The sequence below is a fragment of the Nanorana parkeri genome, unplaced genomic scaffold (genome assembly GCF_000935625.1).
Source record: "Nanorana parkeri isolate BGI_ZX_2015 unplaced genomic scaffold, ASM93562v1 scaffold61, whole genome shotgun sequence".
Taxonomy (NCBI): Eukaryota; Metazoa; Chordata; class Amphibia; order Anura; family Dicroglossidae; genus Nanorana; species Nanorana parkeri.
Genome location: NW_017306329.1, coordinates 629,784 through 641,176, shown reverse-complemented (window position 1 = coordinate 641,176; position 11,393 = coordinate 629,784). Strand labels below are relative to the sequence as shown.

Here is an 11,393-nt window from a genome sequence, read left to right as displayed (position 1 = left end):
TCTTACATTGTGGTCAGTGGGAGAAGGACCCTCTTACATTGTGGTCAGTGGGAGAAGGACCCTCTTACATTGTGGTCAGTGGGAGAAGGACCCTCTTACATTGTGGTGGTCAGTGGGAGAAGGACCCTCTTACATTGTGGTGGTCAGTGGGAGAAATAGCCTCTTACATGGGTGGTCAGTGGGAGAAGGACCCTCTTTCATGGGTGGTCAGTGGGAGAAGGGCAATCTTATATTGTGGTCAGTGGGAGAAGGACAATCTTGCATCGTGGTCAGTGGGAGAAGGGCAATCTTATATTGTGGTCAGTGGGAGAAGGGCAATCTTATATTGTGGTCAGTGGGAGAAGGACAATCTTGCATCGTGGTCAGTGGGAGAAGGGCAATCTTAGCAATCTTATATTGTGGTCAGTTGGAGAAGGACAATCTTACATTGTGGTCAGTGGGAGAAGGACAATCTTACATTGTGGTCAGTGGGAGAAGGGCAATCTTACATTGTGGTCAGTGGGAGAAGGACAATCTTACATTGTGGTCAGTGGGAGAAAGACAATCTTACATTGTGGTCAGTGGGAGAAGGACCCTCTTACATTGTGGTGGTCAGTGGGAGAAGGACCCTCTTACATGGGTGGTCATTTGAAGAAGGGCTACCTTAGATTGGTGGTAGGTTGGAGAAGGACCCTGGTGGTCAGAGTTAAAAATGCTCCTTACATTAGTGGCCAGTGGGAAGAATGTGCCCATTACATAAAAAGATCAGTGGTTACTTATCTGAGATACAGAAATTGTTTATTGCTCAAGAAACCCCAATCAACATCTGGAAGAACCCCAGATTTCCACAGAACCCTTGTTGAGAAAGGCTGCTCTATATTATGAAAAGTCCATCAAGAAGGACTGTCACCCTTATTTGACTTCAGAGTCCCAAACAGTAGCACAGATATGGTGGGGATATCCTACCACTGATGCTCCCAAAAGATACAATAAACCAGCATGTGATTCATCTTTTCAGCAACCACGCAAAACTGAAATATCAGTTTGTATCAGAGTTGGCCTTTAACACTTCTTCCATGTAACTCACTCACTTTCCGAGCTAACCAAAGCACAGAAGTACAACGGAAACTGTAATATTTAATGCTCACACTGTCATTCAACAGCCAAGCACACCAACAGGTCGAGCACGGTCCTCAACTGTGACAGGTGGAGAGGAGTCCACGGTAATGTTCATACAGTTATTTTGAATAGTGTGAACAATGACACTAGGATCAATCATTAATTGTCTGTGGTAATTGATTAAAGTTTAGTCTGCGTTTGCTCTTACATATTTGTATGTTGGCCTCTTGTGAATATTGAAATAGGACATGCCTAAAATCTTACCTAAAAATACACTAAAACCTTCACTTCCAAAGGAAATGGCACATTGTTTACCTCCGTATTCACCTCTGCACGATCATGTCAAAGATTTGTGATTGTGGAATGGTATTGCATCGCCCCTTTCTACCCTGGGCAATGTACATGGTAAAGCCTGCTCTGTACTCTTGCACAATGTCATCTTACTGTGCAAGCTGACATTGTTTTAACCTACTTTTGAAGTTGTCTGTGAAGGTTCTCATTCATCCAGGTCACATGGTATATCTGTAAAAAATAAGTCAAGGCAACTGGACTTGCTGTATTTTTCTTGAAGACATTTCACTGGACATTCGACCAGCTTTCTCAATTCAGAATGACTTGTACAAAAAATTGTCTGGGAATAAATATGGTGAATGTTGCTCCAATCCATATCATCTGTTAGTCGCAACCAGGTGTTAATTGCATTTGCATACTGGGAGTCTAGGAGGTGTTATTAACCTGCCCAGATGCAATTAACACCTGGTTAGTCGCAACCAGGTGTTCATTGCATTTGCATAATTGGAGTCTAGAGGTGTTAAAACAACATTGTATGTGGCAGACAATAGATGTCTCCCCCCACCTCTATTCAAGCTTGGCTTCTCCATTTTTACATAAATGGCCTCTCTCACACCTCTTTTAAACCAGTCCTCCTCCATTAGACCTCTATTTCCTCCTCAGACAGGGAGGATGACTGGTTTAAAAGAAGTGTGAGAGAGGCCATATATGTAAAAATGGAGAGGCCAAGCTTGACTAGAGGTGGGGGGAGAGACATCTATTGTCTGCCACATACAATGCTGTTTTAACACCTCCTAGACTCCAATTATGCAAATGAAATCAACACTTGGTTGTGACTAACATATTATGTGGATTGGAGCCACATTCACCATATTTATTAGCAGAGAATTTTTGTACAAGTCATTCTGAATTGAGAAAGCTGGACGGATGACCAGTGAAATGTCCAAGAAAAATACATCAAGTCCAGTTGCCTTGACTTATTTTTTACAGATATACTTTTGAAGTTCTTTGCAATTATGAAAATATCTTTTTTAATCCTTTTTTTCATTATGTCCATGATGCGTTTGTGTGGATAATTACAGATAGAAGAGTGTTAATTTCTAAAATACTTGTGGGGGGAGAAGGATTGTCTGGGAAGTTTTTGTTTTTGTATTTTTATGAATGCTCAGTTGACCTGCAACGTGTAACTTATCTTATAAATGTATTATAATCTTTTTAACAAGTTTATCTGTGTATGTTACAAATTATATATGTTCTTTTATGTGTTAAGTATGCAGGATCAGTCAGTGTTCTGCTTGGTAATGTATTGCAGTGATTGTGCTTTATGTACCCTCACTGCAAGTCTTGCAGCTTGCTTCGACTGGTTTCAAACTGTGCAATTTCTTATCCTGGAGGCTTTTTTTTAACTCGGCATTCTTTTAGCACTTGTCTGACATACGGACAGCCATGAGAGAGAGAATATACAATCTGTGCATCAATATTATGACATATGGAAAAAAACAACCTGTACATGCTTTATGTGCCATAAAAAATGAAGTGCAAGGCAATGTGTTGCCAGAAGTTTGGAAGTGCACTATGGTCTAAAATGTCTCTTTGTGCAATGGAGAGTCATTGGAGAATGCATAGCTGTGTGCTGGATATTGTGCACCTGGTTTTTGAATGTGCTGTCCAACAAACTTACATGCTCCTATAAATGCGGTCAGATATCCACAAACTTTTGGCTGTATAGTATTGGGGAACCTATGGTTTGTGCTCCATTCAGGTCAAGCCTTCCATACAGAAAAGACAGTACTTTGCTTGAGCATGGAGGAGAAATGTGAAGACGAGAGGGGTTTTTATAGAAAGAATTTATATAATAGTGATGTTCAAAGGAAGCTTTAAAGAAGCAACAGGAATAGTAGAAGTTAGCCTAAAAGCCATAAGAGAAATCGGTAGGCCACTCTCTGCTTTCATTATGGGCCTTTTATGATATCAGTTTGATTTCAATGTATATGTTTACATAAAACAACACTTAGTTATGCCTTTTACAATTGTTCATAATAAAAACATGGACTCATCATAAATCATGTGGTCCCAGACTATACATGTTCGCCAACAGTCCAACATTTAATTTAAAACGGAACAATCCATGTATAAATTGTGTGTAGAATAGTCCTGTGTTTCATTCTCAGTGCATTTCATCGGGCAATGTCCATAGCTGAGAACTTGACAGAAAAAACCCGGCAATACGAGAATTTAGACCTAGGTGCCAGGTCAATCTATGGGCTAAGCTGCACTGTGTACGTGAGTTCATCTTGCCAGCGATTGGTTGCCGTTACTGTTCAAGTATTCAAACAGTGGTATGCCCTCCTCTATCAGAATACACAGTGGGAGTTTTATGGATGGTTTTCAATAGGGTGGGCTTGTGGGTTTAGTTTTCTTTCTTCATTGAGGGACCCAGGAAGGTGAAAAACTTCCTTCCTGTGCCCCTTAATAGACACAGGAAATCTATCTCCTTCAGGTTTTACTGCTGCCTACAGGAGATTTGGAAACCGGACAAAAAAACTAAACTATATGCTAGCCCAGGATAACCCCTCCCACTACCAGAATTCCTCAGTTAATTGCTAGTGTCCTCAGAAGAGTGGATTTGTTTTCTTCAGCTCTATAAGTGCTTCTTGGACTTTTCAGCATCAAGCCACTGTTTTCCCATATTTGTAAGACTGCAACCCGGTCTTCTATTCACACGTTCTCCAAGTTCTACCGGATAGACGTTTGATGCCATGTCCCGGTGCCAGGTCCATCAGGCAGCTGTTTGAGCTTCAGGCAGTCCCCAGTTCTATTTTGTTTTCTTAACCTGTTTGCTGTTTTACCCAACTCTAGGTTGGGCTGTTTTTGAAAGACTTTGGATGTCCATCAATGGACAAGAAAGAAAATATGATTTTTGTACTCCTTTTTTTGGAGTCCATCAAGGGACACAGATCCCATCCCAATGTGTATATGATCATGCTCTCAGTACTGATTGTCTACAAAAATGAGGCATGCTGGTAGAGGGAGGTATTATTCTGGGCTGGCTGGCTGACAGTTTTTTTTTGTGTTCCAGTGTCTTGTTCTCCTGTAGGCGGCTGAACTTTTGTGAGGTGAATAAATACTTGTGTTCCTCAATAGACTCTGAAAAAAATACATATTTTATCCACCTGGTGGCTCCTAATGCTCATCAGTTAACCTTCATATACTGTATGTATGTGCTTCTTATACTAAGATATACATGTAGTGGGGCTTATCTAGTTCAATGAGCTATTTCCGACGTGTATGAATGATAATATATGTTTATTATATGATTTATACATTTTTAGCACTGGTAGACCAATAGAGTTCCTGCTGCTAGAGGTGTACATCGCTCAATGCACTGAGAATGAAACACAGCGACTGTTCTAGGCATGGTTCTGTTTTAAATAAAATGTTATACTGTTGTTGTACATGTATAGTCTGGGCCACCTGATAAAGAATGTGAGCCCATTTTTATGAAAGATTATCGAATACATACCTTTTTAAATTCCCCCCCAAAAATGTCAATTTTTTGTTTATGTTCTATGTATGCATATTTATTTCAGTTATCAAACTGATATATTAAATGTCCCATAATTACATTAATTTTGTCAAGTGTTATGTATTGGGATGTAGATGCGAAGATAACTAAAACTTTTAGACATCTACTTTGTTAGAATTTGTTAGTAGGCCAGCACTGCTGACGTCCGAAAACACTGTTTGCTTTGCTCTCTTGCTTATTCTTTGGCCCCTGTACTTTAGGGCATTGACCCAGAATAAGTATAGCAATGTGGAATCCTAATTCTGACGTGTCCCTGCCTTTCATTCACTGCATGCTTGTCCAAGTGAATTTGAATGACTGAAGCCAGACAGTCAGTCAATTAGAATTTTAAAAGGGAGGCTAGCAATGACACCCCAATATTCTCCACACTATACACATATTATAGTGTGGTTGTACAATCTATATTAGATTTACCAACAGTTTTGTAGTGCAAGAGCCAGGCTGAATATATAACTTCAATATATTTAAGCCCTGTTATTGTGCAGAGAATGTATGATCAGATGGTACCATATAAGGCCAGCTTAACAATCATCCCGACAGTGTAGATGTCTGATTAGTACTTGGATTTCAAACAGCCATCGGCTCTCACTTAGATGTTACAGTATCTGTGGGTGAAGTAAAAAATACTATTTTGCACATTTCATGATTTGTACATTTCTCTATGTTTTGGCTTTTGAAAAAGACTGAGTACAGAAAAATACCTTTTGCAAATTTGTTACTGGTATCTCCCTAGCAAACATGTCTGCCACGTACCACTTGTACCTGAATGACCTGCCAATCTCCACATATAAATCTTACCTATACTCCTACTGAATATATTAAGCAGATGCAAGAACTGGCAGGCACTCTTGAAAATACTGAGGATAAATTTAGAACCATTTGGTTTATTTGGATACACTTTGTAAAACTCATCCCAATATTTCGACCTTAAAGTGACACTAAACTCAGGAGTTCAATCTTAAAAATGAATTCAAGCACCTTAACTAATAACAAAAATGTATCTTATTTGTGTATCACTCGGCTGTAGATCCTCAAATCATCTCTGAATTTGAGCAGACACTGTCCTTGCTTCTGGAGGGTGGCTACTTTGTTCCCCATGGTCCCTGTGTGTGTTATAAAGTAGTCGCCGCTCCAAGCTCACTCCCGTGATGGACTACAATCTCAAAACAAATTAGTAAACTAAATGTGAGATTATAGTCCATCATGGGAGTGAGCTTGGAGCGGTGACTACTTTACAACACACACAGGGACAATGGGGAACAAAAGTAGCCACCCTCCAGAAGGAAGGACAGTGTCTGCTCAAATTCAGAGAGGATTTGAGGATCTACAGCCGAGTGATACACAAATAAGATACTTTTTTGTATATAGGTAGAGTACTTGAATGCATTTTTAAGATTTAACTCTTGAGTGTAGTGTCCTTTTAAGTCCATTTTACATAGTATACCCTCCCAAGGTCAAAACCACTCACCTCAATGGTTATGTACCACACAAGGCTATACATCCTTTATACCTGGATACATGGGCCTACAGACCCCCATGCCTCTTCACCCTCCACTCCTGTTTGTCCCCACATTTCCCACTTGTACCTCTTCCTGCCTTTCCTTCCATCCTTTCCCACGACACCCCCCAGCCCCACTTCTTCCTTTATCCCAGAAACTACTGAGCGTAAGAGCTTGTTACCTTTTCAGAACCCAGCTCCAGTTCCCATTCCCACTGTTCCTACACAATACCCCCTTTCAACAATAGTTCTTCCTAAGATAATTCATATTGTGTTGCACACTATACCTTTGACTGCAGGACCACCATTCCCAACCATAGTTCTACCTAAGATGATTTATATCATGTTATACACTGTACCTTGACTGCAGGACCACCATTCCTATATAATACCCAACCATTGTTCTACCTAAGATGATTTATATCTATATTTATATATACACACTGTAGCTTGACCGCAGGACCACTTACTGGTCTATGTTGGTACAACATAACTCCTTGAAATACCGAATCTGTCTCAATATGCCATGTTATTAATATCCTGGTTGCTCTGTTTAAAAAAGCTGAAGGAGCATATATTCACATCCATTTGTACCTGTAATGCTAATATTGTAAAGATGTTTTGCATATGGCCTCTACTATGTACAACATATCTCCAATTTGGATACCTTCTTTCACACTAACTTTCTGGCAGCTCAACAGGTATTTTTCTGTATTTGCAGAATTTTTAAAGGGATAAAACATGGCGAAATGGGGCGTATTAATGAAATGTACTGAATATGATTTTAATTATTTTGCCCAGACATATACTTTAATAAGCTGAGGATGTAAATCACTGTACAGACAACCTCTGCGATTAAGTTAAATGAAATGATTTCATTTTAGGAAGACCTCTTTAAATTGTACTTAATGTCATACATTCTCTTTTATATTACACAGAGGGCTCATTCACACTTTGCTGTTCTTGCACACTCGTTAACGTGTTCTGTCCATATATTTAAAACGGGTTGCCAACACACAAGAATGGACAAAAAAAGTACTTGAAGCATTTTCTCTGATGCCGTGCACCACAACAAATGGTAGTGCATTACACTGTGTTGTCGTGCGCAGCAACACGTGTGTCAGTTGTGTCACCTTAGTGCATTGGGGTGCCATTCAGAATTAACGGCACCACAACATGCTAATGCACATAACATGCATTACCACAATGCACCACAATGTAAAAGTGTGATTCAGCCCTGAGTTTTTGGCTATAAGTCCTCACATAAGGTGAACCTTTTTATCCAAAGGTAACAGTAAGCAATAGATGATCATTGCCTAATCTTCTTGATTTAATTAGGATTGGGCAGTAGCCATAATATGACACCTCAACAGACCTCTTGGCTAACTGACCACAAAGGGGAAGAATCTATTATACAGTAGTCTGCTGCTTTCCTGATATGAGGCACTTCAGAGGGTGTCAGATGTATGCACAGACATGCCAGGTCACTTGTTTAAAAAAAAAAAGTCTATGGGCAACTTACATTTAGGTGATCTGTTATTCCTGGCATTGTTTGTAAAATATTGCAGAATGACAATAGTTTCTTGCACACAACAGCCATCGGTGGCCTATGTACACACCACCCCGGGGTTACCGTCAGGCTGGGAAGAAAGGAAAGACGCTAAAGGACGCACTTATTATGTTAATCATAACAATCGCACTACAACATGGACCCGTCCCATCATGCAGGTATGAAGATCTTGTTCCCAGCATACTATTTTTGCTTCATTTAGCTGAACTAAGTTGGAAACCGGAAACGGCAAAATCAATTCAAAAATATTTTATTTTTGAATGGGTGCTAGTGCATTGAATCAGCAGCCTGCTCTATAGGTCTCAGAGACTTGTTACTGTAAGATAGCTTAGCTAGTTTGTGCCTGTTCCAGTACCCAAAGCGCATAGCTGTGCTGCATATCTTGGGAGTGGAGAGTAGAACGCATGTACTGTAGGCACAAAGAATACGCCACTGTGCACATAAAAGCTGTGGCGGCAGCCTTTTATTGGTGGAAGTAGTATGCAAGAGAGCATAGCCTCCTTAGTGCTTTGGAGGTGTCCTAATGAATGATTTTCCAGCCTGACGTTCTTCCACCTACCTCCTCCCCTCACTGCTCTTGTGCACTCCAGTTTGGCTGAAGTTTAACAGTAATGTTAGGAGCTGATACACAGCTCAGATTGGCAGCTGAAAGAAATGGGAAGGTTATTGCTAGAGGAACAACAAAGAGGTGGGTATTCTCAGTGAAGCTCTGTGGTAAGAACTTTACCTACAAGTCTTCTAATCACCATCCAGCCAAAGCTAAACAAGGGTGGAGTCCCCCTTTAAAAAGACCCGGTCACAATACTATGCATTGAATGCACAACATATCACATATGTGTAGTCGAGCTCTATTAGTGCTGGGAATTTGTGCTGCCGTTTGTGTTGTGTGTGCATTCCGGTAAAACAAGCCTCCAACACACCCGTAAGTGTCGCAGATGGCACTTAAAAAGCAAAGCCTCCTACTGCACAATGGGAGAACATATTCCCAACCAACCCGGAAGTGTTGGAGATGGCACACAAAAAGCAAAGCCTCCTACTGCGCAATGGGAGAACAAATTCACAACGCTAAGGGAGCTTTAGTAAGCGTTCATTTACAACAATGAAGTAATGTGCTGTGCCACCTTAGAAATTTTGGTAAATAGGCCTCATTTTACTGTCCTTTACAACACTGCGTGCTTCAGCTGTTTTGTTTGTAAGTAGGATGTCTTTAGGTTGCTAACTATGTTTTGCCTCTAAATCAGCTTGCAGAAGATGGTGCAGTTGGATCCAACTCAAGCAGTAGCAATCATCTGAGCGAGCCTCAGATTAGGCGACCTCGTAGCCTCAGTTCCCCCACAGTTACTTTGTCCGCACCACTGGAGGTGAGAGTGCTCTGCCTCTTTTAACTCAGACTGCTTCTTCTATTTCTTGCTTGCCAAGCCACCTCAGTCTTTACATTCATCGCCTAATCTTCTCAGCGGCTTTAGATATCTCAAGCATCTTTTCTCTTTACTGTTCATTCTTCAGAGTGCCAAACTCTTCTTCCATCTGGTCTTGTTCATCAACGCTTCAAAGCTTGTAACACTTCTTGAGTATATTTTTCCTTCATCCTCTTGATTTCTTTCAACGTTTTTACTCTTATGTTTTGCTTTTGTTTGTTTTTTTATGCTGAGCATATATGTTTTTCTATGTATGTATAATGTGGGATTGTACTTATTGGTGGGGTTGTTATGTTTATTTATTCGGAATAATGCAGGTTGTTAAATCGTTTATGTACTTCAGTCTAATGCAGGCAATCTGTGTTAATCATGCCTGGGGTGAGGCTATAGACATTCAAACATTTACATTTTCTTAACAAGCAGTCAAGAACCTTTAAATCAAGCCCTCATTAACTTATTGTAGCGGCAGACACTGTGGAGCAATTCACCCCCGAAGTTCATAAGAGAAGCATTGAAGTCCCTTAGGTCTGGGTCTAGAGATTAAAAGTGTTTCAGGATGCCAAGTCACTGCTGGCAGGGGAAGCTGAACTGCTGAACCACTGTTTGGATAGGGGGCAGAGGCAACTGAGCTGCTGAATCACTTCTGGAAGGAGAGGATATGAGTCGCCGATTGGTAATAATGCTTCTTCATTTGACTTTGATGATGCATTACTTCACAGTACCTAAAGCTGCAGAGATCAGTATTGACTTAGCGTGTTTACTGCTTGTTAAGAATAATGTTTTGTCCTTCGCCTGGTCACAGTTCTACTTTATATAGAATATCCTTCTTTTTTTTGTGCCCTTCTTTAAATGTACAGGTAGTCATAAGCCCACTCTTACGATAATGCCACGCCACATTCCCAGTGATTATAACTTTGAAGTGTGGCCTTATGTCAAAATGTAGGTCTATTAAGGTAGAAGTCACCCCAAAACCTTGTATTTTTGGTTTTTGGATTTTTTTTTATTTCAAGTAAAACTCCTGTCACAATTATTCTTAACCCTTGCAGTGGAGTACCCCTGCACTGCAAAGGGTTAAGTGCTCGTTTTTTGTAGTGTTGCACATAAAAGTTATACTTTCTTGAACATCGTAACCGGCTGGCTGTTAGACCGCTCCAGTGGTCTAAGGTCCTGTGAGTCATCACATCCTATACAGTGTATAAGACGTGAGGACACTGAGGAACAATCCTTTGCTGGAGTAGAGGAAGAGACAGGCGTCAGGGACAGGAATAGCAGCCAGCCAGCCAGTGTTGTTAGCCTGCTGCATGCCCTTCCAATGGAGGCTACACCCATTGCACAGGCACGTTCTATGGTTGTCACAAATAGAAGGCCCACCGTGAGGAATTATGTGTAGCAGCTGGTGGAATGCATGTAGGGTTAGAGTCTGCATCTACCTTAAAAATAAAAGTGATGGGTTGACTTGTACTTTAATGAATGTCACAGCTTTCAATGAACGACAGTGGTGCTAAGAAGTTACGTGGTTACATATAATTTACATTGCACAAAAAATAAATTAAATAAAACATGTATACTAGGAAAAAGAAGGCTGCCAAGCTGTATTTTAACATCTCGTATAGTATTTTGTTTTCTTTTGTCGGGAACATTTTTATTTCATGTAATTTCTAAGTGAAAATATTCCTGCCATTTTGTTTTCCATTGTGAATATCTGATTGTTTGAATAAGTAAAGATAATTACCGATTGTGTTTCAATTGTGTAATAGCAGTTGAACTCCCAGTATGAGATTACAGTAGAAAAATGTAACCTGAATGTTTTATGCATTATTTTACAAGCTTTCATTAGAACTTCACTGCAAACCAGCTTAACAAATAGCAATATTAGTAAATCAATGTGCCGACATATTCTTCTGCAATTAAACCTTTCATTTTTATTTCAGA

The 11,393-nt window shown here is 40.2% G+C and overlaps 1 protein-coding gene across 1 annotated transcript in view; it reads left to right on the top strand.

Annotated features, from left to right (window-relative positions):
* The window catches only part of NEDD4L (neural precursor cell expressed, developmentally down-regulated 4-like, E3 ubiquitin protein ligase), a 372,712-nt gene that overhangs the window by 319,452 nt on the left and 41,867 nt on the right, over window positions 1-11,393 (top strand). Inside the window, exons 13-15 of the mRNA XM_018576257.1 lie at window positions 1,143-1,202; window positions 8,070-8,201; window positions 9,285-9,404. Of these exons, the coding sequence (XP_018431759.1) occupies window positions 1,143-1,202; window positions 8,070-8,201; window positions 9,285-9,404 (312 nt within the window). The remainder of the gene's footprint in view (window positions 1-1,142; window positions 1,203-8,069; window positions 8,202-9,284; window positions 9,405-11,393) is intronic.